The 27,445-nt window shown below is 43.1% G+C and overlaps 1 protein-coding gene across 2 annotated transcripts in view; it reads left to right on the top strand.

The window, feature by feature from the left end:
- Positions 1-7,050: 7,050 nt before the first annotated feature.
- Positions 7,051-27,445, top strand: part of SGPL1 (sphingosine-1-phosphate lyase 1) — a 52,887-nt gene continuing 32,492 nt past the window's right edge. The window contains exons 1-2 of one of the 2 annotated variants that reach the window (XM_052639966.1): positions 7,051-7,071; positions 7,981-8,042. In XM_052639966.1, the coding sequence (XP_052495926.1) occupies positions 8,016-8,042 (27 nt within the window). In that variant the 5' untranslated portion in view covers positions 7,051-7,071; positions 7,981-8,015. Of the gene's footprint in view, positions 7,072-7,095; positions 7,198-7,980; positions 8,043-27,445 lie in introns of those variants that run through there. The other variant, XM_052639965.1, reaches the window with a different exon arrangement.

The following is a 27,445-nucleotide window of genomic DNA, read 5'->3' as shown; positions in this document are numbered from 1 at the left end:
TAGCTATAGGACCAAGGCGTAGACACTGATGAGAATGAATAGAATCTAGCAACTTTTAGCTGGTGCTGGTTTAGTTGCTAAGTTGTGTCTGACTCTCGCAACCCCATGGACTGTAGCCCACCAGGCTCCTCTGCCCATGGGATTTTCCAGGCAAGAGTGCTGGAGTGTGTTGCCTTTTCCTTCTCCAGAGGGTCTTCCTGACCCGGGGATCATACCCAAGTCTCCTGCATTGCAGGTGGATTCTTTATCTACTGAGCCACCAGGGAAGGGTGTTCAAAATACAGATATTTGGACCCTATCCTTCATTCACTAGGGAATATAGGGAAGTCCTAACATGGGGATTCAGAAAAGTTCCTTGGCATTTCTGATATATAATGCTAGATGGCAAGGTTGGGCTGGATGATGCTTGAGTGCCTTTAACTTGACAGATGTTCAGCTGTAGATATGAAGGCTTGTCTTAGCAACCATTCCTGTCCTCAGTCTTCAGTGGGACAATTTGGCTCCCTAGGGGGCATCCCGAAATTTAAAAAATGTCTGGTTGTCACAATGATTGGGGCAGTTTCTCTGGCATTCGGTGACGGTGATGAATGTTAGATGTCTTGCAATGTGGACATTGCAAAGGTAGCCCCTCACGTGGAGGTGTCCTGAGCCCTACACATTTTGTTTTTTTAACATAACATACAGCCAGAACAATCATATAGGGGAAAAGCTGTGGTTCACAGTCAAATGAGCCAAGAGTTCAATTTCACTTTCATAAAAAAAAAAAAAAAGTGGATTTCTTTAAAAACATGGTTTTATTATACACTCTTCCTGGTACACATCTACCATGCTGAATGTTGCTTGTAGGTTATCCTTCATTTTGCTTGGAACTTTATCAACTCTTAATCTGTCATTTTGGAAAATCACATCACCCATGGCATTGGTGTTCACAGAGCAATAGTGTCACAAAGACAAGACCTCTGTCCTGCATTTGTAGCTTTCCTAGTCTCAAAAGCTGTATGTACTAATATAAAGAACCTCATTTAGCCCTTATTTCAAAACGGCAAATATAAAGGAAAAAGTGACAACAATATTCAATTAAATATCGCCTTCTCTTCAGTGAATACTTATTCAAAGTTCACGCAGCTGCTAACTTCATGGACAATTTTCTAAATGATGTCTTTCACTTTTAAAGTTAGGACACTATATTGCTATATAGGTGGGTACACACCCCTGTATATGACATATATTTTGTAACGCCCATGAAAAGGGTGTTGGGGCTCACTGGTTTGGGACTTGCTGAGCTAGAGAAAACAGACAACAAAACCCGCAGGAATACTGTAGCTCTTGGGCAAGCCTGGAAAAGACCTAGGGCAAACGGTCTAGGGTGCACTTAATGGGGCAAGTGGCATGTTGGTTGGAAAGACTAATCAACTGTCAGGATCAGGTCCTGATGCGGACCGAGCCAGACCAAGAGCAATGAGGTGAGAGGGCAAGGTTTGGTTTAGCCAGTCCCAGAGCCCAGACTGGCAGGTTATCTGAGCTCCATCATGCACGTGGGGGAAGTTAGACTAATAGCTCTTGAATGCCTTCTGTGGGTTTGGCCCTACATTGGGTACATATATCCACCTGCCACCACAGTCCCAGGATAGATGCAATCAACCTTTGTTTTTCAACTGAGGAAGCCCAGGCTCAGTTAAACCCACTTGCCTGAGGCCACACAGTGATCTCTGGGTAGAGGCTAGCCTGCCTTCAAAGCTGTTCCGTCGTTGCAGGCCCAGGTGGTTTCCTTTTGCCCAAGGAAGTTGGTATTTATTTGGTTTTTGATAAGCAGTCACTCTCTGGTTTTGATGCTTTGCTAGGAGTGATTGTGCAGCCTGGATAGCAACAGGGTGCTTCCTCAGGAAAGGTGGGCTTTCTTGGGAAATCACTCGTCTCTCAAGATCAGACTTGGCCGCTCTGATTTTTGGCTGAGTTGGCGCCTGGGACGTGTAGCTTAGTGATCCGCTGCTCCTTAGTCTTCATCCCATTTGGCAACCTCTGGACACATGCTTCCTGCCCAGGTGCTCCCACGTCGGGTCGGCTCTCAGCACCCTTGTTCCCAGTGGCAGGTCCGGTCAGGATCATTTCACAGCCTGCTGCCATTGAGTGGTCTACAGCCCTCCTTGGGTGTTTTAGGCTCCATGAGCGGATGTCCTGCGGTGGGGGCTTTCCTGTGGGCTGTTTCTTCCCAAGAGTTCAGAAGCTGCAACCTCCATGAGATTTGCCGGCAGTTCTGTCCTAACCAGAGCTCCCACAGAAAATCCCAGGTTGGGATGGCTGGGGCTGGGGGGAGGGGTGTCAGGGACAGGAGTGGAGGCATGATAGCATGTTCCTGCCTTTCAGAGTGGAGCGTGTGTGCTCGTATGTGAAGGGAGGGGTGTCTCCAACTTGGCCATGGCCAGCTGCCATTTTAAGCAGAAACAGATTTGCTGGTATGAATTATTTTAAAAGAATCCACGTGAGGAGAAAAAAAATCCCAGACCATCTTCCTCCACACTCTCCTCCCTGCCATCCCCAACCCTCTGTCATCAGCAGTTATTTCAGTCCCTCCCTGGTCGCCCCCCACCCCTAGCCACCCCGCCTCTCCCCCTCCCCTCTTCCTCTCCCCCAACCCCTCCTGCCCTTTCTAATCCCTCCCAGTCTTCTGTTATCCTGAAAGGCTCCATGATGGCACCAAAGGCCAACTTGGGGAGCCTTAGTTCTCCTCTTCACCCCCATCCATTTTTTTTTTTTTGATCAGTCTCCTTAAATCATCCCAAACAAATGTACAATCTTGACTGAAAAACACCAAGCTTTCTCTGCAAGGAAGGTGTTGAGGGAAGTGCTTCTCAAGTGTAACTGTGCATATTATCATGTCTGGGGATCTTGATAAAATGTAGATTGCAATTCGGTAGCTCTGGAGCCCGGTCCCAGGAACCTGGATTTCTAATCAGCTCCCTTGGGATCCCAGGGCTGTTTGCTGGGAGACCTCATTGCCAGTATGGGAGCCCCAGCACCGCACCTCTGCCCCTCTACCAGCCAGATGAGCCCCTCATTTGTAGAACTTCTGAAGCCTCTAGCATGGGAGTGTCTAGGGGGTGGGGGAGGGAGGAGAGGGCATGTGGTCCCTTCCTTAACCACCACTCTGACTTTTCCAAATCCTTCCTGTCTCTGAACTGTAACTCTGTCTTTTATTTATGTCCCCTTTGCTCTCTGAGCTCTTCCTTTCTCCCCAGGGCCCACCAATATAGCTAGGACACGTGAACCTGATAGTCAGTGGGGACTTGGTTCTGTTTTGGTACATTGTGATTCTCCTGTAAAGGCTGAAGTTTTCTTTCTTAATTCTCACACATCTTTTATCTCTGGTCATTTTCTACGATGCTTCTCTTGTAATCCCTGATGATATGCTGCATCAGAGGGAATGTGGGAAACAGGAGCAGTGGGGCCTGAAACCTCACCCTCTGTCTGTCCCCCACAACAGGGCCCCTGGGCTCTGCCAGGAGGCATATTCCTTTCCTGGCTTTGGTTTCTTCATGCATGTATTATGGGGTTGAACTGCAAATAGTTGAAGGCCCCTCTAGCTCTCACATTCTTTGACTCAAATTCATTAACAAACATTTTTTAGGTTCTTCCTACAAAATCTGAAGTCTTTCCTTCCCATCTGAACTGCACTCCATTCTCCTGTGTGTCTTTGGGATGATTGTTTACCTTCTTTGGGGTTTAGCGTCCTTGATTACAGGCTCCCCAGGTGGCGCAGTGGGTCAAGAATCTGCCTGCAGTGCAGGAGATGCAGGAGACGCGGGTTCGATCCCTGGATCTGGAAGATCCCCTGGAGGAGGGCATGGCAACTGACTCTACTATTCTTGCCTGGAGAATTCCATCGATGGAAAAACCTGGCGGGCTACAGTCCATAGGGTTGAAAAGAATCTGATACAACCGAAGCAGCTGAGCACATACGCATGTCCTTATTTACAAGTTGAGAGATGATGAGAGTCAGCTTGTCTGGGCACGTTAGGACATAAACAGAGCTTTGGATGTAAAGGTCCCTAGCATAGTTCTATCTCAGTCAGCTTAGGCTGCTATAGCAGAGTACCACAGACTGAATGACTTACACAAGAGACATTGATTCATCACAGTTCTACAGTCTGGGAAGTCCAAGGTCAAGGTGCAGGCAAATTCAGTTTTTGGCGAGATCCTCTTCCTGGCTTGCAAATGCCTACCATTTCACTGTGTGCCTGCAGGACTACTTTGTGCAGAGAGATAGGGAGAGAGAGAAAGGGAGACAGAGAAGGGGGCGTGCTCTGTCTGGTCTTGCTGTCGTCTTCTTGTAAAGACTTGAATCCTATTATGGGGCTCCACCCTCACTACCTCACCTAAAGCTAACTGTTTCCCAGAGGCCCTGCCATTAGAGCTCAACATATGAATTTCGGGGGAGATCTTTTAGTCTATAACAATTAAGATTAGACAATATGGTTGAACTGATTCACTTGGGAAGAACGAACAGGCTGCCTGCTGTGCGTGTGACCAGTGAAGCTGTACCACACTGGTGTAGGGAGGAATCACATATGGACCTTGCTCTTCAGGCAGCTGGCACAGACATTCTAGATTAAAGGAAGAGAGGTGACAGCTAAGAAGCAGGCTAGGGAAAGCAGATCCTAGGATCTGAAGAAGAAATAAAGCAGAAGGGTGGGGGCTGAGGGCAAGGGAGGACATAACCTGGAATCCCCAAAGTGAAAATGAAAGTTGCTCAGTTGTGTCTGACTCTTTGCGACCCCGTGAACGGCAGTACGCCAGGCCTCCCTGTCCATCACCAACTGCCGGAGTCTACCCAAACCCATGTCCATTGAGTCAGTGATGCCATCCTCTGTCATCCCCTTCTCCTCCTGTCCTCAATATTTCCCAGCATCAGGGTCTTCTCAAATGAGTCAGCTCTTCGCATCAGATGGCCGAAGTATTGGAGTTTCAGCTTCAACATCAGTCCTTCCAATGAACACCCAGGACTGATCTCCTTTAGGATGGACTTGGTTGGATCTCCCTGCAGTCCAAGGGACTCAAGAGTCTTCTCCAACATCACAGTTCAAAAGCATCAATTCTTCTGTGCTCAGCTTTCTTTATAGTCCAACTCTCACATCCATACATGACTAATGGAAAAACCATAGCCTTGACTAGATGGACCTTTGTTGACAAAGTAATGTCTCTGCTTTTTAATATGCTCTCTGGGTTGATCATAACTTAATTCTCCAGGCCAGAATACTGGAGTGGGTATCCTTTCCCTTCTCCAGGGGATCTTCCCAACCCAGGGATTGAACTCAGGTCTCCTGCATTGCGGGCGGATTCTTTACTAGCTGAGCCACAAGGGAAGCCCAAGAATATTGGAGTGGGTAGCTCATCCCTTCTCCAGGAGATCTTCCTGACCCAGGAATTGAACTGGGCTCTCCTGCATTGCAGGCACATACTTTACCAACTGAGCTATCCGGGAAGCCCTAAAGTTACTCTTTTTTTTAAAAGGTATTTTATTTACTTATTTTTGGGTGCTCTGGGTCTTCACTGTCACACAGCCTTTCTCTAGTTGTGGCAGCAGAGTCTGCTCTCTCGTTGCTGAGCACAGGCTTCTCATTGCAATGGCTTCTCGTGGTGGAGCACGAGCTCTAGGTGAGCGTGGACTTCAGCAGTTCTGGTGCGTAGGCTTAGTTGCTCCATGCCACGTGAGATCTCCCCGGACCAGGGACTGAACCCGTGTCCCTTGTATTGGGAGGTGGATTCCCAGCCACTGGACCACCAGGCAGGTGGACCACCAGCCACTGGACCCCCAGTCCCCCAAATTACTCTTGATGAATAGGCATCGGCAGGAAGTTCCAGAACATTTTCTGACCCTTCAACACAGTAGAGAGTGAATGTCTACTGGGCAACAGCAGCAAAAGGGCTAAGGGTCTGGCATTATTAGTGTCTGATTCAGGAGCTCTGGATAGTAGAGATGTCCAGGACTTCTGATGGGTGGAGGTGAAGCCGGGGAAGCCCAGAGAGATCTTATTTGACTCTGTCAGAATTTTGACCATTCTATCTGGGGAACTGGGAAGTGCAAAAAGGGCTGTGCAGAGAAGGGCAGGCGTGATAACAAGGAATTCCATCCTAAAAACACTAGATGAGTGTAATGACAGTACTGATGACCGCCCCCCCCCCATTAGTGTCATGACATTTTGCAAGAGGATGGAATTTGGTGCCCTCCTTAAGTGTCATTTTTTATTAAGATGTCAAGATTCCAGGTAGGTGTCATTTAAATAATGTTGAAAAAATACTGTATGCAGATCACTGATCAGTTACAAGTGAGTACCCTGTCTTCTGCTTCTGCCGAATTAGTGTCGTGACAACACAGACAAGTCATGAAACTGACTTCAGAGTTGGTCCTTTTAGAAATGACGGGTGACCTTTGCTATCCCGGTGAGTACTTTCACCAACATTGCTCATGAAAATAAAGTAGTATTGATAGAATTTTTGCCCAACACCTATAGTCCCTGTTCTCCCTTTTTGTGGGCAGAGGGAAGGATGGGGATGACATTTCCAATAAGGAGCCTTTTCCTGTCGCTTTTCTTCACCCATCGTTGACCTCAACAGAAGTCTCAGGAAACAGACAAGGAGCAAATCTCTGAGTCACTCACTGAAATCCCAGAAGCCTCTCTAGAGACACATCTTGAATCGACGTTCTGGATCAGTTTGTACAGTGCTCTGCAGGCTGACTCTCTCAGGGGCTTCAAGTCACCAAAAGTGACCAGTAAGTTGGTTTCAAAAAGGGGACTGACGAAGCCGGGGGGGACCTTACGGGGAGGGCTGATTCCACCTTCCCAGGAGGGCTTTGGTGCCGCCCCCGCCAGGCCAGTAGGAGGCGCGCGCGCCCCCTGGGGCTTGGAGGGCACGCGGGCCCGGCGCCCGAGTCCCCGCGTGCGCGTGATCGGCGGCGGGGCCGCGCACGCCAGAGCTGGGGAACGGGCGGGGGGCAACGCGGGGGCCATTTCCGGGCGGGGCGGGGAGGGGCGGGGCCGCCGGCGGCCGGATCTTTAATCTCGGCGGCGGCCGGTGAGTCGGTCTCGCTGTGAAGAGAGGCAAGGCCGGCTAGAGGGTGTCGGGAGGGAAGGAGCGCGGGAGCTGGCGCCCGGCAGAGAAGGTTTACTGGGCCGCCGCGGACCCCGAGGAAGAAGACGGGTCCGCGCTGGGGAGGAGGGCTTTGGTTTGGGTTTGGAGAGAGTCGGGACTGAATGGGAGGCGGGTCCTGGCCGGGGCGGAGGAGGAGTGTCGGGACGGCGGGGGGTCCTGATGCGGAGCGGGTGAGGACTGCTGGAAGGGCCGGGCCGGACCGAGGGGCCAGCACCTCGGGGCGGGCTCGGGTTCGGGCTGAGGGTAGGGGCGCAGGCCACCCCAGGTCTTGAGTTGAATGCCAGGTTCGCGCCAGGGCCGAGACGGAGCCGGATATGAAACTCCACTCGCGGGCGCGGTAGGAGTGGTCTCGCGGTGGGCAGGTTTGCCGATCCTTCCCCGGCGAGGAAAGGGTTGTGTGGAGGGAGGGATGAAGTCTAGAACGAGGCCCGCTTGTTTCTGAAGAGCGGCCAGTGGAGGCTGGACCCTGGGGCTGGTCTGCCTGGAGCGGCCGCTGGTCCGCCGGGTTAGTTTGAAGTGGGCGGGGCTCCGGGCCGCGAGGCCTCGGTCCGCTGCGGGCTGGGCGTTTCCCTCGGACCTACCTGGAAGGGAATTGCTTTTGTAGGGGGGCTTTATCTGGTGGCGTTTGGTCAGCGGCGGGAGGGAAGCAGACTGCCAGCAGGATTCTTAATTCGCTGGGTTGGGGTGCCGGGCTTTGGTGTGAAAGCGGAGTGAAAGCTGAGCTTTCCAAGGAGGGAACAGAACCATTTCTCTGTAGCTCTGGCGAATATAGGCGGGCCAACGGGACAGTTTGTAGCGTTAAAAGTAAACAAACCTGGTTCCCTTTTGCAGAGGGGAGACACTGAAAGCACGTCTGGGAGAGGAAGATGCCCAGTACAGACCTAATGTCGTTGGTGAGTCCTTTTCCAAATATCTTTCTTGTTGTAAGGCACTTGTCCAGTATGTTTTATTTTTAGTCCAAAGGATGAATGTGTAGATTTAATCTCTGATGCTTGCCTTTGATAGCTGAGAGTTTCTGTCTGCTTTTATTTTGGATTTAATAATTAGATGGGTAGTGACTGAAATAAATGTATGAATATATATATTTATTTAATGAATATGAAGAATTTTTGCAAAATTCTCGCAGCTGATTTTCATCTCTCTCTTCGTATACTACCAGAACCGTTTTAAAACGTCAATGAAATTTTGTCTGGATCTGCCATATATTAGTTTATAAGTGTTAGTTTCCCAGACTAGAGTTATTCCCTGGAAGGCAGATATCTTATTTGTTTAGAGATGATAAACACCTGTCATGGTGCTCTGTATATAATAAGTTGCTAATTGCTGAATTGAGCTAGTTTGAATTTATTTTCTTCTGTTGTGGTGAGCAGTTGGCCTGTTTTGGTAGAGGCTGTTTTTTTCCCCTCTTGAGATCTTTCTGTGCCGGTTTTTTTTTTTTTTTTTTTTATTTCCCAGTGAGCAGGGAAAATAGAATTGCCAAATGAGTGTTTACCAAAATGACGTTTTATTCTTGGGACATTTGTAGATTCCATAGAAGTTCTTTATTGATTTTTATTTTTTTATAGAGGATGTTAGTGAGAGGATTGTGAGGAACCCATGATTTTCAAATAGCAATGTGTTTAGTTTTTAATAAGTTACATCTTTGAATCTGATGAGGCATTAATTTGAAAACATTTCCTTTCCCTCTCTTGCTGTCACTATCCCAGAGAGTTGATAGCTGTCACTGGGAAGTTGGCAGAAACTAGTAGTGAGTTTTGTTTTTTCTTTTTTAACATCCACAGCTGATGTCCTGTAGTGTCAAAATCTCTAAGGTCTGCAGGAGAAGTTGAGAGATCAACCAAGTTGTGACTAGTTCTGGTTTGATGAGGAGCAAGGATGACTTTGGAGACATAGACAGGTACTTGGTTTATCCAAGATTCAGATGAAGGGTTCACCTAAAATAGTTTTTTTTTTTTTTGCCTCAAATTTCATACATTGTTAGTAGATAATAACTTGTGTTCTGTAATATTAAATTCTTATTACAAGAGCAGTTATGTTAGAAGAATTGGAAGCTATTAATAAAAGGAAGCAGCCCCCAATAATTCTGCTATTCAGAAATAGCCACTATTAGCACCTTGCAGAATGATCTGCAATAATTGGCAATTTCTTTCTCTTTTATAAATTAGTATGTATATGTAAATTAAGATTCCTATATGTTAGTAAAATATAACTCCATACCCAGAGATGTGTGTATTACTTCCTGGGCCTGTGGGCTCCCTTTAGCAGTCTGAGCAGTGAGTGCTTTTATTTAGAATATTAACTTTGGAATCAGTTTTGTTTTGAGGTATTTCTCTAGCTATCGCTACTGCTTTTCACTTCCTCATTTGAAAATCTAGCTTTTTATAGGTGTTGCTTTGCTCGTTGGTGTTAGGAATTAAATCATATAAATAACAGCTGGCCCGTGAGAATCATCACTCTCTGAAGACACTGTACATGTTGCTTGAGGTGCTCTTGATGGAAAAATTGTCCTTCTTTCTTTGACTGTACTGTGCTAAATGGTAAAGAACCAGTGGCCAGGGCTCGGTTTTCAGTGAGGAGGCTATGAACATTTGGTCAAGATCTGAGTTCAAGGTGTTTCTCTGTACTTGCTTTTGTATCGTGTGATGCATTACACATGTTCTTGGCCTTCTAACTGGACAGAAAGGACTCGAGTTAATGGAAGATAACCTCAGCATAGGGCAGCATATGGTAGAATTTCAGAATTAGAAACAACCTCGCAAGTTATATGATGCAATTTCTTACTTTTATTGTACATGCATCGTTTTTAGAGTATCTCTGCTAAATTAATATCCAGTCATCCATCTTTTCTCCTGGGGGAATCAGATAGGCATAAGCTAAGATAAATAAGAGATGGATTCAGGAGTAATAATGTAAGTCTGATAGCTAACATTTATTAAGCACATATTATGCATTAGGTGCATAAATAGATACTCTACGTACTCATTTAATTTTCCTAAAATTCCTTGAAAAATATGCTGGCATTCTCCTTTTATAGATGAAAAACCAGACAGCGTATCATAGCAATGAGGTGGTGGAGCTTTAACCACAGTTAGTCTGTCTTAAAAACCCCCTTTCTTGTCTACTTTGTGAAGCCACCTGTAAGTTGTCTTCACGGAAAGGCAAAGAAGTTATGGAACTTTGTGGCTGTTGAGAGCAGGTTTGTGTGGAGCATTAGTGAAATAGTTCTGCCCTCTAAGGGGGCACTTTGGAAGAGTTGGGGAGGGTGCTTTTGGCTTCTGATCTAGTCTTGTCTGAGCATACATGTTTAATACACAGATCCTCATGTTTGTTTTCTCTTATGTTGCAGTTGGGGCATTATATTGACATTTTTAAAAGTTATGTCTATAGTTATAATGTTATATTCTTTGAGTTTCATGTTGTAATAAAGGGCATTATGAAATATTAGTTATAGAAAAGGGCATTGGGTCTGATAGGTTGAATACCACTGTGTGGAGGGCAGTATAACTCGAAGGTGAACTGGAGTCCATGTGTAACAAGCCTAGGGTTCCGGAGGAGGACTCCTGGGCTGTCAGCCCTCAGTGCTTTCCCGTCCTTGATTTTGTCCTCATTTCATTAAGGTGGTAAGCCTGCCTTTTTTCCATTTGCTCATTTATGCCGTGGACTGTAATACTTTCCACTTATGTCTCAGAGAGAATAAAATGAGTGAGTGGATTCATTCATCTGAGAATTGCAATGCTTTCAGAGGGAATTCAAGTCTGGAAATCTTTTAGCAATCTTTCACCACTTTAGCAACCATTCTTTTTATCCATATTATCCTCCTTCCTAGTGCTCAGGGGCTAGATCACTTTGAGAGTTGCAAAATGCTCCTAGATTTTAAGAAAAAGATACTTTGTAAAGCTAAGTCTAGGTTTTAGACCCGTCTAAAGGGATGGTGCAGTGTTACTGTACGCACTGTGGTAGTGCTGGGTGGGGTTTCAGTGATAGTTGTTTATCTAGGGTTGAGGTTCTCAACCAGGAGCAATTTTTGCTCCCCTCCCTGCCATGGCCCCAGGACATTTGGCAATGTCTAAAGACATTTGTTGGAGAAGACTCTTGAGAGTCCCTTGGACTGCAAGGAGATCCAACCAGTCCATTCTGAAGGAGATCAGTCCTGGGATTTCTTTGGAAGGAATGATGCTAAAGCTGAAACTCCAGTACTTTGGCCACCTCATGCGAAGAGTTGACTCATTGGAAAAGACTCTGACGCTGGGAGGGATTGGGGGCAGGAGGAGAAGGGGACAACAGAGGATGAGATGGCTGGATGGCATCACGGACTCGATGGATGCAAGTCTGAGTGAACTCCGGGAGTTGGTGATGGACAGGGAGGCCTGGCGTGCTGCAGTTCATGGGGTCACAAAGAGTCGGACACGACTGAGTGACTGAACTGAACTGAGAGACATTTTTAGGAGAAGGAAATGGCAGCCCACTCCAGTGTTCTTGCCTGGAGAATCCCAGGGACGGGGGAGCCTGGAGGGCTGCCGTGTATGGGGTCGCACAGAGTCGGACACGACTGAAGCGACTCAGCAGCAGCAGCAGAGACATTTTTAAGGGCTTCCCTGGTGGCTCAGCGGTTAAGAATCCACCTGCAATGCAGGAGTTGGCAGGTTTGGTCCTTGGGTCAGGAATATCTCCTGGATGTTCAGTATTCTTGCCTAGAGGATCCCATGGACAGAGGGGCCTGGAGGGCTACAGTCCATAGGATTGCAAAGAGTCAGACACAACTAAGGTGAGTGAGCATAAGCACAGTGGTAGTTGGGTTATTTTGCCCATGGATCAAGCTCTACTACTTTGGAATATACATTGGAGAGCATAATTTTCTGCAGCATGGTAAAATTCCTAAGAAATGCTGTCTTTTACTACAATTCTGCAGCACTGTTTTCTTGATTCGGAAGCAGTAAACCCGTCTCAGTTTTGTTTTTCAGGTTCAAAAATCAAATCTTTCCAGATCTTAGAGCTTTATCTTTGACCCTTGAATCCTTTTCAGGGGTGCTTTCTTAATGACTCTCTAATGGAGTTTAAGCAATAAACTGAAAGATGGACAGTAAAAGCTCATTTCTGTTATTTGCATCTGATGTCTTATTTGTAGTCTTGTCTAGAAGAGAGGGAGGACAGGCAGGACATTTGAAATTTTGTTGACAGTTTGAGTGGCCATTGTAGGATGAGCACTGGTTTTGATGTTGTTCTAATTTTGTAAATAAAGCAAAATATAATAACAAGTATGATAATTTCTCCAGTTTTTGGTGTGAAGGAAAGGGAAGTTATAAATAGATAACCCCCAAATCCTTGTCTTTGGCTTGACTCTGCAGTCTGTGTGTCAGGAATTTTTAGTAACATATACCTTCCTAATTAGGTTTTGCACAATCTGATATTACATGCAGTTTGTTCACATTGGTGGCAGAAATGGGAATCAGCTTGGGATTGAGACTTTTCCATAGGGAACTGATTTGCAGTGAATCAGTCCACATGTGGAAACACACAGAATGCAATTACTGAGAGAAGAACCATGTTAAGGGATAAGGGGAGAGAAAGGAGCCATGCACTGGGGAAGATGGAACAGTGCAGGCTGAAAATAATTTGTTGGGTCTGTCTGTTATCTCCTGGCGCACTCCAACAGTTTGAGTGCCCAGAGTTAGGGAACACCAGCGGGGTTGGTGTTAAGAGCGATTAGCTCTCTTAGGCCTGAAAGGGCAAGAGAGGGACTTGAAAGAGAGGGTAAGCTGTGGGAATGGAGCCACTTCCGAACAGTGGCCTAGCAGGAGGGGATCCAGGGAAATAAACACCTCAGATGTTCTGCTGGAGGTTTTCATTGTCAAACCCAACTGGCAGCCAGAGGACATGGGGACCTGGGTGACTGAATCGAGAGGACAGCCCCATGAGGCACGTAATGGAGTTGGGGAAGGTTGGGTAGAGGATCGGGATACCCAGGATGCTGAAATCAAGGTCAGGTTAGTTTCTGGGTTTTCTTCCTTAATTTATTCTTGGCTGTGCTGGGTCTCCGTTGCTCCAGTTGCGGCAGCCAGGGGCTGGCTCTCTAGCTGTGGTGCTTGAGCTTCGCATTGCAGTGGCTTCTCTTGTCATGGAGCAGGGGCTCCAGGGCATGTGGCGCGCAGGCTTAGTTGCTCCCGGCATGTGGGATCTTCCCGGATCAGGGATCAAACTCGTGTCTCCCGCATTGGCAAGTGGATTCTTTACCACTGAGCCACCAGGGAAACCCTCAGGTTAGTTTTGAAAGATATGCTGAGAAGACAGTGTTTGAGCAGAGTCTTGAAGAACGCAGGTCAAGGAACATTATAGAAAAGAAATGTTCTCGTTTATAACAGAGGCGTAGATCCCCAGAAGCAGTTGCCACAACTTCAGAGCCAGTTTGTTTCCATAGTAGCCTTAGAGTCTTAATTGCCAGAGGGCCTTTAGAAGCCCTTCATTGCCACTTACCTTGCCGCGTGGAAAGCCCTCCTAGGATGCCTGGCCAGGAGTGGGTACAGAAGACTTTCTCGGGGAGTCCTTTCCATTGTCGGACAGCTTTAATTGTTAGAAAGTTTCTTATTTGTCCAAATCACAGAATGTATCAGGATTAGGTTTGGCTGAATAGAAGAGAAAAATCTAAAGTATCAGAGATTTTTAAGATAGAAGTAAATTTTTCTAAAGTAAGAGAAATCCAGAGTAGACAGTTGATGACCGATAACCATTATTCCTAATTCTTTGAGGAAGTTCCACTGCTCAGAGTGCATCTCTTTGGGGTCAGAACAGCTGCTTGGAGCTTGAGCTGTCAGGTTCGCGTTTCATTTGGCAGGAAGAGGAAAGGGAAGAAGAGCTTGCCTGTATTCTTAATTTATTATACAAACCAACCTGTATAAAGCATGTGAAAGTATTAGTCACTCAGTCATGTTTGACTCTGTGTGATCCCGTGGACTGTAGCTCTCTAGGCTCCTCTTTCCATGGGATTCTCCTGGCAAGAATACTGGAGTGGGTTGCCATCTCTTCCTCCAGGGGAATCTTCCTGATCTAAGATCCTGGATCCTCCTGCATTGCAGGCAGATTCTTTACCGTCTGAGCCACCAGGGAAGCCCCAATAAAGCGCTTATCCTCATTTTAAAGAATAATAATAAAGGAAACAATCATGTATCTACCACCTGGGTTAGGAAATAGAATATCTACCCCCAAGCCCATGTTCCCCACCCTGGTAACACCTCCTTCCCTTTCCTCTAGGGAAACTACTCTACTGTCCTGATTTTGGAGAATAGTTATTCCCTTGCTGTTTAAGAAAAAAATTGTGTTACCACCTATTTGTGCATCCCTAATTTTAGTTTTATTTTTCAACTTGCTACAAATGGATTTATATGTATTTTTTTAACCATTAAAAAATTGAAGTATAGTTAATGTACAATGTTAGGTTTGTTCCTGGTGTATAGCAAAGTGATTCAGTTACATATATATACATTTTTATGTAGAGAGAGATTGGAGAAGGAAATGGCAACCCACTCCAGTGTTCTTGCCTGGAGAACCCCAGGGACGGGGGAGCCTGGTGAGCTGCCATCTATGGGGTCGCATAGAGGCGGGCACGACTGAAGCGACTTAGCAGCATTAGCATATATAGAGAGAGATATGCATATCCATTTATATTTCAGATTCTTGTCAATTATCAGCTATTACAAGATACTGAATATATTTCCTTGTGCTACACAGTAGGTCTTGGTTGTTTATTTTATATACAGTAGTGTGTATATGTTAATCCCAAGCTTCTGATTTACCCTTCCTGTCCCCACTGTCCCCTTTGGTACCCATTAGTTTGTTTTCTGTGTCTGTGTGTCTTATTTCTGTTTTGTAGGTAAGTTCATTTGAATCATTTTTTAGACTCCACTTATAAGTGATGTCATATGCTATTTGTCTTGTCTTACTTCATTTAATGCGGTAATCCCTAGGTCTCCCCATGACGCTGCAGATGGCGTTACTGCACTCTTTTTCTGTGGCTGAGTAGTATTCCGTTAGGTATGTACCACACTGTTTCAGCCATTCATCTGCTCATGGGTGTTTAGGTTGCTTCCATGCTTTGGCTGTTGTAAATAGTGCTGTGATGAACACTGAAGTGAATGTATCTTTTTGAATTAGAATTTTCTCCAGATATATGTCCAGGAGTGTGATTGCAGGATCACATAACTATATTTTTAGTTTTTTAAGACACTTCCCTAGTATTCTCCATAGTGGATGCACCAATTTACATTCCCACCAACAGTGTACGAGGGTTCCCTTTTCTCTACACTCTCTCCAGCATGTATTATTTGTAGAGTATTTAATGTTAACCGTTCTGTTATATACCTCATTGTAATTTTAATGTGCGTTTTTCTAATAATTAGACATAATGAGCATCTTTGTGTGCCTGTTGGCTGTCTGTTCATGGTTGATTCATTTTTATTGTTGCATAGTATTTCATTATAGCATAATCAATATATGATTTCCACAATTTATTTATCATACCCCTGAAGGTAGATATTTGGACTGTTTCCAGAAAATCTGGGATTTTTTTTGAAGATTACTGTTATGAACATTTTTGTGTGTATTTTGGAAAAATGTCTATTTAGAGCTTCTGCCCATTTTTTGATTGAGTGGTTTGGTTTTTTTTTATATTTAAGCTGCATGAGTTGTTTGTGTATTTTGGAAACTAATCCCTTGTTGAGTAGCGTCATTTACAAATATTTTCTTCCAGTCCATACGTTATCTTTTTGTTTTGTTTATGGTTTCTTTTGCTGTGCAAAAGCTTTTAAGTTTTAATTAGGTCCCATTTGTTTGTTTTTGTATCTGTTTATCTAGGGGACAGGTCCAAAAAAATAATGCTGCAATTTATGTCAAAGAGTGTTCTGCCTGTGTTTTCCTCTAGGAGTTTTATAGTATCTGGTCTTACATTTAGGTTTTTAATCCATTTAGAGTTTATTTTGTGTATGGTGTTAGGGAGTTTTCTAATTTCATTCTTTTACATGTTGCTGTCCTGTTTTCCCACCACCACTTATTGAAGAGACTGTCTTTTCGTCATTGTGTATTCTTGCCTCCTTTGTCGTAGATTAATTGGCCATAAGTGTGTGGGTTTATTTCTGGGCTTTCTGTTGTGTTCCATTGATCTATATGTCTCTTTTTGTGCCAGCACCATACTGTTTTGATTACTGTAGCTTTGTAGTATAGTCTGAAGTCAGGGAGTGTGATTCTCCCAGTTCATTCTTCTTTCTCAAGAATGTTTTGGCTGTTCGGGGTCTTTTATGTTTCCATACAAGCTAAAATTTTTTTGTCCTAGTTCTGTGAAAAATACCACTGATAATTTGACAAGGGATTGCATTGAATGATTTACATGTGTTTTTGATGGTTTTCCTGCATTAGTATTTGTGAGACTCATCCATGTTGTTGCGTGTAGTTCATAGTTTAGTTCCTTCATTTTCATTGTTGTATAGCATTTCATCACAGCATAAGCAATGCATGATTATCACAGTTTATTTGCCGTACCACTGAAGATAGATATTTGGACTGTTTCCAATCTGGGACTTTTTTGAAGATTACTGTTACAAACATTCTTGTATATGACAGATGATCACAAGTGTTGAAGAGTTTTTCTGGGATTTATTCCTAGTAGTGGAATTGGTGGATTCTAAACAGTATATATCCTTAACTTCCCTAGATAATGCCAAACTTTTTCAAAGAGGTTGATACAGTCTGTGACTCCTAGCAGCATTATATGCAAGTTCTTGTTTCTACAGAGCTTGACAGACTTGATATTTAAAAGGTTTTAACTGCATTTACCAGTCCAGTAGGGTTGAAATCTAATTGCTTTCCTTGTGCATTTCCCTGATTACTAATGATGTTGTGTCCTTTAAATGTTTATTGATTATTTGGATTTCCTGTTTTGTGGATGCCTCTTTGAATCTTATACCTTATTATTTATCTGTTTCCTCTTGTAGTTCTGTTAGATTTTGTTGTACATAATTTGATGTTTTCTTACTAGGTACATAATAGATTTAAAATTGTTACATCTTACCTAGTAAGCTACGATTTTTATCTAACAATGCTTTTTGACTTAATATAGCCACATGAGCTTTTTGTTATGAAGTAGGCAAACTATAAATTTTTGGTGAATGAATGACTTAGCTGTTGTAGAGGCAGGAGCTTCAGAGCACTCTGCCAAGTCTGTTCTCCAGGCAATAGAGTTTTCTTTTTGGGAGGTACAACTTGTATACAGTAAAGGGCCCTAGTCTTAATTATGTGGGCATATGGATACATGTCCTCACTGCCCAGATCAAGATGTGAGACGTGTCCAGCCTCGCAGCAAGCTCCTCATTTCCCTCCCACTTGATGCCTGCCAAAGGTGGTCACTCTTCTCACGATAGGTGGTTATGAAGATTTTTCAACTTTGTGTAAATGGAAACATACATTATCTTTCATTAATGTCTTTTTCCCTCTGATGTTGATTGTATCTGTGAATTTCGTCCATGGTCCTATGTAGGAAGATTTTTTAAAAATTATTGCTATGCAGTTTTACAGTGTATGAAATACCACGATTTATTCATCCTATAATTGACAAACATTTATGTCTCTATTTTTGGGCTGTTATCAGTGACATTGCAGCATTTTTGAACATATCCTTTAGTAACCATAAATACAGTTGTTGGGTATGGTTGTTGGGTCACGAGGTATACTGCCAAACAGGTTTCTAAAGTGGTTGTACCAGTTGCTACTCCTACGTTTTCTTAATATGTAACTTTTGAATTTAGCTTTGGGCAAAAAGTCTTCACTTTTTGTTACCTGCATACTAGACAGTGGAGAGAGCTTTGAGGACTTTCCTGAAGTAATGCAGGTACTTTTAAAATGTGATCATGCCCTTTCTTTTCTCTGCATTCTTATCTAGTCTGTAAATATTAATAAACATTTGATGGGAAAAACAAGCAAACTTGGTCTTTTTTGAATATTAAAAGTTTAGATTTGTAAAACACCATTTGTAGCAGTTAATTCCGGAGACGGTGATGGCACCCCACTCTAGTACTCTGGCCTGGAAAATCCCAAGAATGGAGGAGCCTGGTTGGCTGCAGTCCATGGGGTCGTGAAGAGTTGGACACGACTGAGCGACTTCTCTTTGACTTGTCACTTTCATGCATTGGAGAAGGAAATGGCAACCCACTCCAGTGTTCTTGCCTGGAGAATCCCAGGGACCGGGGAGCCTGGTGGGCTGCCGTCTATGGGGTCACACAGAGTCGGACACGACTGAAGTGACTTAGCAGCAGCAGCAGCAGCAGTTAATTCCAAGGCTGAAATCATAATCCTTTGGAACTCTTTGGAACCTAAGTAGGAGTTGTGGGGTATTTACACTTCATGCTCGGTAGTGAGAAGACCTGTCTCTTTGGAGACTTTTACTGCGAGGCGTTTGAATTCAGTCCTTTGAATTGCGTTTTGGCTGATGAGTCTAAAAAGGAACTCATTGATCCTATCTTGAGTTCTCCTCTTAATGGGCTGCTGAGTCTTTGAGAGAGCTGAGGCAAATTGACACTTGTTTCAAATTTTAATGGGCTGGAATTGAGGACAAATATGAGAATGCCTTTGTGGCCCTGCTCATGGTTGAGTCATGTCACAGCCACGGTGAAAGAAAGGCTAGGATTACATTACCTAGCCCTTTTTTTTGATAAGGTTTCAGATGTTCCACAAATCATGACTGCAGCAGTCAGCAGCAGTCTATCTGGATGACTGAAATCAGGTTTATGATCTGTACACATAATTATTAATAGGTAACTGGTTTAATCTGGTTTTCTTGGAACAGAAGGGGACACTTGCAACCTTCTGATTGAATTCAGTTGATGAAGGCAATAAGACGACTTAACATCTGTCTTACAAAACCGAGGAGCAGCTTACTATTTACCTGCATTTATTAGCATCGTCTGTAAGAAAATACAGCGTAGGCATGGGAATCAAACTCTGTAAAGCCTCTTAAAGCTCTGCCTCTGTGGCTTTGCTTGGAACCTTGCAAAGGTCACTTTTCCTTGCTGCTTATGAAAAGGAAAGGAAAATGTTTACCACCAGAGAATTCACTCATCAGATACTTAGTTAAGTGTGTATTATCTGAAGCTGTTTGCTCATTACCTTACTGCATTTAAGATTCACAGCAACCCTTGAATTATTATTTTTCTTGTGAATTTTTTTGTTGAATTATAACAATGGCATCTGTTTTTGCAGATGAGGAAAATCCAGTTACATAGAGGTTCAGTAACTACCAAAGGTCACACAGCTTCTAAGTTAGAGTTAAAATTAGAGTAGAAGCCTTTGAACACTATCCAGACTTTCTAGGATACAGCAGTGGCCTGTGAAACACTATTAACACAACTCTCAGAGTCCACAGGAGTCGTGATGAGGTATAAGTTCAGGACAGTACTCAGAGGTGGGTGTCCTTTTCAGATATCCTGGATAGTGGCTGGAGTATGTATTCATAAAAAAAACAACAGATGTTTTAAAAAAATTTCATTGTTTTAGCAGTTAGTAATTCTGTTTATGAACTTTCAAAATGATACCTTTAAACAGTAGTGATCCTTTTTGTCTAGTTTGTACATAATTACTCTACAGATTTCTTCATTGTTTTTAGACACTTATGGATCCTTTAATTTGGAGCCCAAAGCTTTAATCTCTGTTTTTGGAATTGCAAAGCTTCTGCTCTCTTTGGTCATATGGAAGCTTTTTTTCAGAAAGACTTTTTTTTTTTAAGTCTATGAATACAAACAATTTAGGTGGTTGGTCTTAGCTGAGAGAACATTTGGTGAACATAAATGGAATTGCTGAGTCATAATGGTTTTTTGTCTTTTAAAGTATACAATCCAGTGGTTTTTAGTGTATTCACAGAGTTTGTGAAACCATCACCACAATTTTAGAACATTTTCGAAAGAAACCCCTTACTCTTATGTAATAACTTTCTCCCAGCGTCCTAGTCTTGAACAAATACCATACTACTTTTTGTTGATAAATTTTCTTGTTCAGAACATTTCTTATAAATAGAATTATATACTATGTGGTGTTTTATAATTGGCTTTTTTCACTTAGCATGATGTTTTCAAGATTCATCCATGTTGTAGCTTGGATCAGAACATCATTCCTTTTTATTTATAGGCGTGAGGCTTTTCCTGAAGAATTTTAAGTAATGGATATATTCAGTGTTTCTATTTTGTTCTCACCTGCAGGAAACATAGGAGTCTTGGGTTTGCTTTATATAATAGGATAGTTTGTCATATTAGAGGAGTTATTAACCTGAGGAATATAACCCCAGGGACTGGCCTTTAGGATGCCCTGAACCCTTTGTAATTATCTGTGAGATTTTATATTCCTAAGCATTTTTTGATGGGGGAGCATAGGGGACTGAGAACATTTAGCTTTGGTTAAATGATAATTTCCCCCGGAAGGTAAAGTTGCGACACTCGTACAGGTATGAAATGAATACACACTTTTACTTACAGTGTTCAAAAGAGAAGTCCAACGAACCAACACATTTGTAGTTCAGGAGTATTAAAATGAATATACAAATAGAGTCAAAACAGTTTCTTCCATAGTGGAGAAGGGAGGTCATTGAACCTTTGCTGGTCGTGCAGATATACATTAAGAGCAGTCTGCATTACTATCTTATCTACAGCTTGTACATGTCTGACTCTTTGTAACCCTGTGGACTGTAGCCCACCAGGCTCCTCTGTCCTTGGGATTCTCCAGGCAAGGATACTGGAGTGGGTTGCCATGCCCTCCTCCAAGGGATCTTCCTGACCCAGGGATCAAACCTGCGTCTCGTTACCACTGAGCCACCTGCAAAGCCCAAACCTGTAAAACAACTTACATATAATCAGAAGCCAGTAACTCAGAGGGGTGTCCTTGACAGTATATACTTTTTCATTGGAAGCACACATTTTCTCCTACACTTTCAACAGATTATCCAAAAAGTCTGAAAGTCTTCCAAGTATTCCTTTAAAATTTAAAGTCTTCAGTTTTAAAAAGTAGCTCCTTCATGACTAGATTTTGAAAGCAGGCATTCTAAAAGTGTTTGTATCAGTTGAGGATCAGTCAGAGACCCAGGGATAAGTCTCTAGTTTATTTTTTTGAACAGTGTTACTTGTTAGAAAGTTGCAGAGAAGTAGCCCTTGTGGTTTACTTAGGTCACACTTTTGGGCCTGTGTTCAGTATTTCTCATCTCTAATAGCTGTGTGACTGTTATTGAAGGGAGGGGATTTCTGTAACTAGTTATAATTTGGAAAGTCTAGCTGTTTTAACTCTTGACAAAGGTAGGTAGATAATCCTATTAGTAAAAGAATTACGGGAAGAGAGAAACCTAGATGACTGACTTCTTCTCCAGTTGCTCAGGGAAGTCAAGAATTCTCCTTTTTATGTGAAGAATGTGGGATTATTCCCACTCAGTTCAGTTCAGTTGCTCAGTCGTGTCCGACTCTTTGCAGCCCCATGAACCACAGCACGCCAGGCCTCCCTGTCCATCACCAACTCCCGGAGTCCGCCCAAACCCATGTCCATCGAGTCGGTGATGCCATCCAACCATCTCATCTTCTGTCGTCCCCTTCTCCTATTCCTACTAGACCTTGCTTATTATCCAGGGGGTCCTTTCTGGTCTTAAGAGGATGATGAAGTTCTTTTCTACTTTGACAGGTAACTTTGTGTACACGTGCACAGTAAGTCTTTTAGCTACTGACTGTAAGAGACTCTGGGAGTTCATTGCAGATTTGGCAACATTAGGTGCTTAAATTTGTGGAGTGCTTTCCCTCCACATTTGCCCTACTTCCCTCAGCCTGAGGTCGTATTTACCAAGAAAACACTGGTGGCTCAGTGGTAAAGAATCTGCTTGCCAATACAAAACACATGGGAGATGCCAGTTTGATTCCTGGGTCAGGAAGATCCTCTGGAGAAGGAAATGGCAACCTGCTCCAGTGTTCTTGCCTGGAAAATCCCATGGACAGAGGAGCGTGGAGGACTAAGTCCATGGGATTGAAAAGAGTTGGACACGACTGAGTGAGCACGCACTGTATCCCTCAGTCTGTACCTTTTGCTTGTTGAACTTAGTTGCATGTGTTTCAGTATCCTCCGCTAGGTTGAACCTCCCCATAATGTCTTTTTTGATGTATTTTAGAAGAGCGGTGCTCAGAGTTGACAGTTGACATAATCAGCATCTGTCTTCACTGGATGCCTGCTCCTGACCTAAAGGAATAAAAAGTTTTCAACGACCATTTGGTAGCTGCCAGCTTTTAGGAGCTTGAATTTTCTGTGAATGCACTCTTAACAACTGTGTTACATTGCATGGCTGTCTCCTCTCTCAGGCCAAGATTGTGTTCCAGTGATGGTTGAGGTGCTTTGCCCAAATAATCTAGTGTTAAGTGTAGAGCAGTCAGTCTTGTCAGGCCTGTGAACTAATCCTGAGAATATATATCTGATTGTTGAGGCCTGACTGGAAGGGAAAGTGTGGACAGTTAAGCGTCTTGAGATGAACTTCTCAGATACTGGATCTTTTGACTTACATAGCGGAATTTTGGGGGAAGTATATAGTTTGCTTTTTACCTCCAAAGAAATGATGACTCATTCCCTTCAAGCGTTTCTGTATCACACAGTTACCCCTGGTTGGTTGGAATAGCTGTTTGGTTTATTGCTCAGTTTCTTTAATGACTCAAGGGAGTTTTCCCTGTGGGCTTGTGATCTGTTTTTGCTGATAAACCTTAATGCCTTTTGAGGCTCTAAAGACAATAGTGTTTTCTTACCTGTTTACTTTGTACTTTGAAGTTTTGCAGAATGTAATCTGAAGGAGAATCAGATTCAGTTAACTTTTTTCCTCCTATTTTTAGAGTAGAAGTAAAGTAAGAATAAGCCCTTAACTCTTTATTTCAATTTCATGCCCTTATTGCAGTCTCAGTCATTAGAGTATGATTTGCTTTTAAGACATTAAGGCAGTGGGTGGACTGGGTAAAACAGGTTTTTCTTTTCCTCAACAGCCCATTCCTGCTTTAAAGCTCTGACTTCGGGCTCTTGTGGAAAGACTATTGAGTGTTGAGTTGTGCGCTTTTACTAGAGGATTTTGATTATTAGTATCTAATAGTTAGATTAGATTTGATCATTAGTATCTCGCCAAAGAGTAAATATTAGCCATGGGCAGCGAATTGATGTGGCTGGGCCCCAGCTTTAACACTTCCAGTTAAGCTTGGTGGACGTCTTTTACCCCCATCTAGTAATATGTTTTAGAGAAGGAAATGGCAGCCCACTCCAGTATTCTTGCCTGGAGAACCCCATGGACAGAGGAACCTGGTGGGCTATATATAGTCCCTGGGGTTGCCAAGAGTTGGACACAACTGAGCGACTAAGCACAGTAATATGTTAACTCAATTGCTGAGTATTTCTTTTATCAGAGTAGGGGATGAGGAGAGAAGGGGCCATGTTATGGTGTAGAGAAAGGGTTCCTAACCAAGTGAGGATGTCACTGTCACCTGGGGGACATTTTCCAAAATATATATATTTCTGGGCTCCACTCTGTACATACAGTCCTGCAGGGTGGATTGTTCTGAGAAAAGCTCCTTGGATGATTTTGGTGCCTTCTACTGGTTATTATTAAGGAAAGAAGCATCATCCCTTTTGGGTCTGGAAATATCTTCTTTGAGTGATAGTAATTTTTAGAATTCTTCTTCTGGTCTAAGTTGTTAATTAAGAAATTTAATGGGGAGAAAAATATCACTGCATAATTAGGAAGTTGATTAAGTGCAGTACTGTTTCTCAAAGAAGTTTTTTTGGAGGGGAGAGGGGGAAAGAAGATGTGGATGGTGACATTATGCAAAGTTTGCTTATAGAGTCATGTTCTCTTGAAGGGACTCAAAGACTGAAAATGGTTAATATCATTGGGGAGATCTGTAGGTCCATGCTGATAGGAAAGTAATTTGTGATGCAAGAATTCTGAGTTTCCTGGACTTAGATGGACTCTATCACATCATAGTCCTGGCCTTGTGAAAATGTTAAGAAAATAAACCCTAAGTATAAAAAGCACTGTGATTGTGTTGAGTGGAGCCTTAGTGTTAATTCCTGTGCTGTTACACAACCACACTCTGAATTTAAGGAAGCCAGGAGGGAGATCACTCTAAGACACTGGTTTTAAACCTGAAGGTCATGATCCATTTAGAGGGATGCAGAATCAATTCAGTGGGCCAAGCCTTTATAAAGAAGGGAGAAATAGAAAAGAAATGTAAGTCTGTCACTAGTAATAAGGTGTAAAGTATTTTGGAAATTTTTGTTTTGTTTTTATATCTTCTGTTGCTATATATGCGAGTTTGTGTTGTAAAATACATTTCTGTGGAACTGCATTGGGACAGTTTGAAACTCAGTCTAAAAAAGCAACAGGCCCTAAATTTACTAGATTTGGCAGACTGCTACTGTCGTGGTTATGAAAGTGTCTTACTTAGGATTATTGAATAAACCTTTAGATTGGAAATGGAATAAAGAAAAAGAGGAAGTCTGGTTACTTTTATCATTATTTGATAGCTTCTTAAAGTGCTTAATGTTTGAATCTTCACCCTAAAGTTGATCTTTTTTCCTTTAATATTATACTTCTAAAAGATTTTATGGTATTCTTTACTATCATTTTGTATACATTCATTGGGCAAAGTGTTTTGGTTTTTTCCTCTACAAGAATACATTTTCAGTTTTCTAACAAAGTGTGAAGGAGAGAACGTTTTTTTGGTGGAAGTTTCATCAGTACCAAGAAAAGGCTTGCTTAATAGATGACACTGACACATACACACAGACACTGCTTAGTGGATATTCTGTGTCCCTTCTAGATAAAGAAGCAGAGGCACAGATAGGTGAAATAATTTGCCTGGAGGTGTACAGTAAGCTAGTGGCCTTCGGAGATGACCATTCATAGCTCTTGTATTTCCAGAGACACAGTGTAGAGATTAAGTTGGAATAAATAGAAGCCTCTGTAGCTGTATGTCACCGTATATCCAAGGTATATTCGACCCAGAGCGTGAACTATGGAAAGAAAATTCTGGGAGTGGCACTGGGTTGTGATGTGTTTAGTCCTCCTCTGCCTGTGACACTGAGAATGGAGGCTTGAAAGAGTACTGGGTACTGTCAGGAGGCCTGGGTTCCTCGTCTCTGCTTTAACTCAAGCCCATCCGGATGAGCTTAGGCACCGCGCTCTACTTCGGGGCCTCTACGAAATGAAGATGTGGGTTTGGTCTCTAAAGCTCTCTTTAGCATTTAGATTGCATGCTTCCCCAGGGCTGCTTTATTGCGTCAGAATCCAGCCTAGGGTTGGTGGTGTTTGCAAGGCCCCGAGGAACTGCCGCCTCCTTTTCGCTATCCAAGGAGATAGCAAACATTACCCCCACAGCCCTTTCATGCAGTGAGCTGCCAGTGTTGTGAGGTGCTTCTTCGTTGAGGACTGAGCCTAGGTTGTTTGTGGTGACCTATAAGGACCTTGGAATGAGGCCAGGAGGTGTAATTTCTGTGACCAACTAGTTACCTACCCAGAAAACTTGCTAGGACCCGTCCAAGTACAGAAGCATTCTATCATTGGAATAAGAGAATATAGAAATACATCTCCTTAAGAGGTGTTTCTCTGTGCTTAAGGGGATGTAGTCAAAGACTTCAAATTCATGGATTCCCATTATCTTCTCAGAGCTATTACAAAGAAAATATACTTCTGCTGAATATAATTTTGTAAACATTAGCAAGGAATGCCTTTGTAATAGGCTTTTTACGATGGAATTATTAATAGTCAGCATTTGCTGATCCTTTGCTCTTTCCCTAATACTAGTTATGTTACCTTTTTATTCAGTCAGTGCTGTGATAACATCCAGTTATCTTCTGACATTGGTAACCTCTTATTTTATGGGTGAACTAGGAACTAGAATCACCAGAGGGAAAACTGATCTGAAAAGCTGGAATGATGGTTCTCCCATCGTCCCATTCATGCACTCTATTCAACCATTTGGTTTTATCACAGCTTTAACACTAGAAGATGCTCTGTAATAATCGAAATTATGACATACCTTCGATGATGGTAGCCTCCTCTGATCTTTCTCAGGTCTCAGCCAGCACTGCCACTGCTGTGCAGGATTGATTGTTGATAGCAACAGTGGGCTCTAGGGAATGGCCACCCAGAACTGTGGGGAGGGGGTTGCAAATAAGCTGTGTTTCTATGGATAGCCCTCTGGGGACCCAGGACTTGCCCAGTGCTAATTACTGTATACCACAGCCTAATTGCTAAGGGCATAAATGTTTTCAGCGAACGTTAGTTGAGCCACCCATCCTCCTCCTAAGCTTTCATGCTACTGCTAGAACATGGCATGTAGATTGCCAACAGGAATGTAAAGCAGCAGCATTGTCGTTTTTGCACAATCTCCACCATCTTCAGCTTCCCTCCCTCTTCTTGCCGGCCGCAGTTAATGCTGTCGCTGCTTACCCAGTCTCTCAAACGTGAATTTGAGAATCTGGAATTATCTGTATGCTTCCCACTCCATACTTCCTGTGTCTAATAAGTTACTAAACCCTGTTTGTTCTACCTCTAAAATTGTTTTTCAAATTGTGCTGTTTGTTTGGCCCTGATATATAGCTCTTAAGGTCAAGCCCAGTTTATTTCTGTTTTGGACTATTTCAACAATCCTCTTAACTAAAATTTTTTGTCTCTGTAATCTCTGTCCTTTTTCTATTCCTTTCCCATGAAGTTATCTTAAAAAAAAATTGCTCTCTTGATTAATAACCCATGCATTTTGTTTTGTTTTTAATTATTCTTCAGTTTGCTTTTTTCTTAAACTTTACACCGTGTTCTGGAAAATTTTCATTGTGGTTCATTTAAATCTGTCTTTTTAATGCTGCTAAGTATGGGTATATAAAATGTATATGTTATAGTTTATTTAACTGTTTCTCTATCAGTAGGTGTTTATGTTTGTTTATATTTTTTTCTTTTGCTGTCACAAAGTGTATGTCCTTGAACTGCACATAGATACAAACAGGTAGATACCAAAAATTGGAATTACTGAGTCAAAATGAATGTACATTTAAAATGTTAATGCTGCTGCTGCTAAGTCGCTTCAGTTGTGTCCGACTCTGTGTGACCCCAAGGACGGCAGCCCACCAGGCTCCCCCGTCCCTGGGATTCTCCAGGCAAGAACACTGGAGTGGGTTGCCATTTCCTTCTCCCATGCATGAAAGTGAAAAGTGAAAGTGAAGCCGCTCAGTCGTGTCCGACTCTAAGTGACCCCATGGACTGTAGCCTATCAGG

This window comes from Budorcas taxicolor, chromosome 5 (genome assembly GCF_023091745.1).
Source record: "Budorcas taxicolor isolate Tak-1 chromosome 5, Takin1.1, whole genome shotgun sequence".
NCBI lineage: Eukaryota > Metazoa > Chordata > Mammalia > Artiodactyla > Bovidae > Budorcas > Budorcas taxicolor.
The sequence above is the reverse complement of the archived record's forward strand: the minus strand, read 5'-3'. Positions and strand labels throughout refer to the sequence as shown.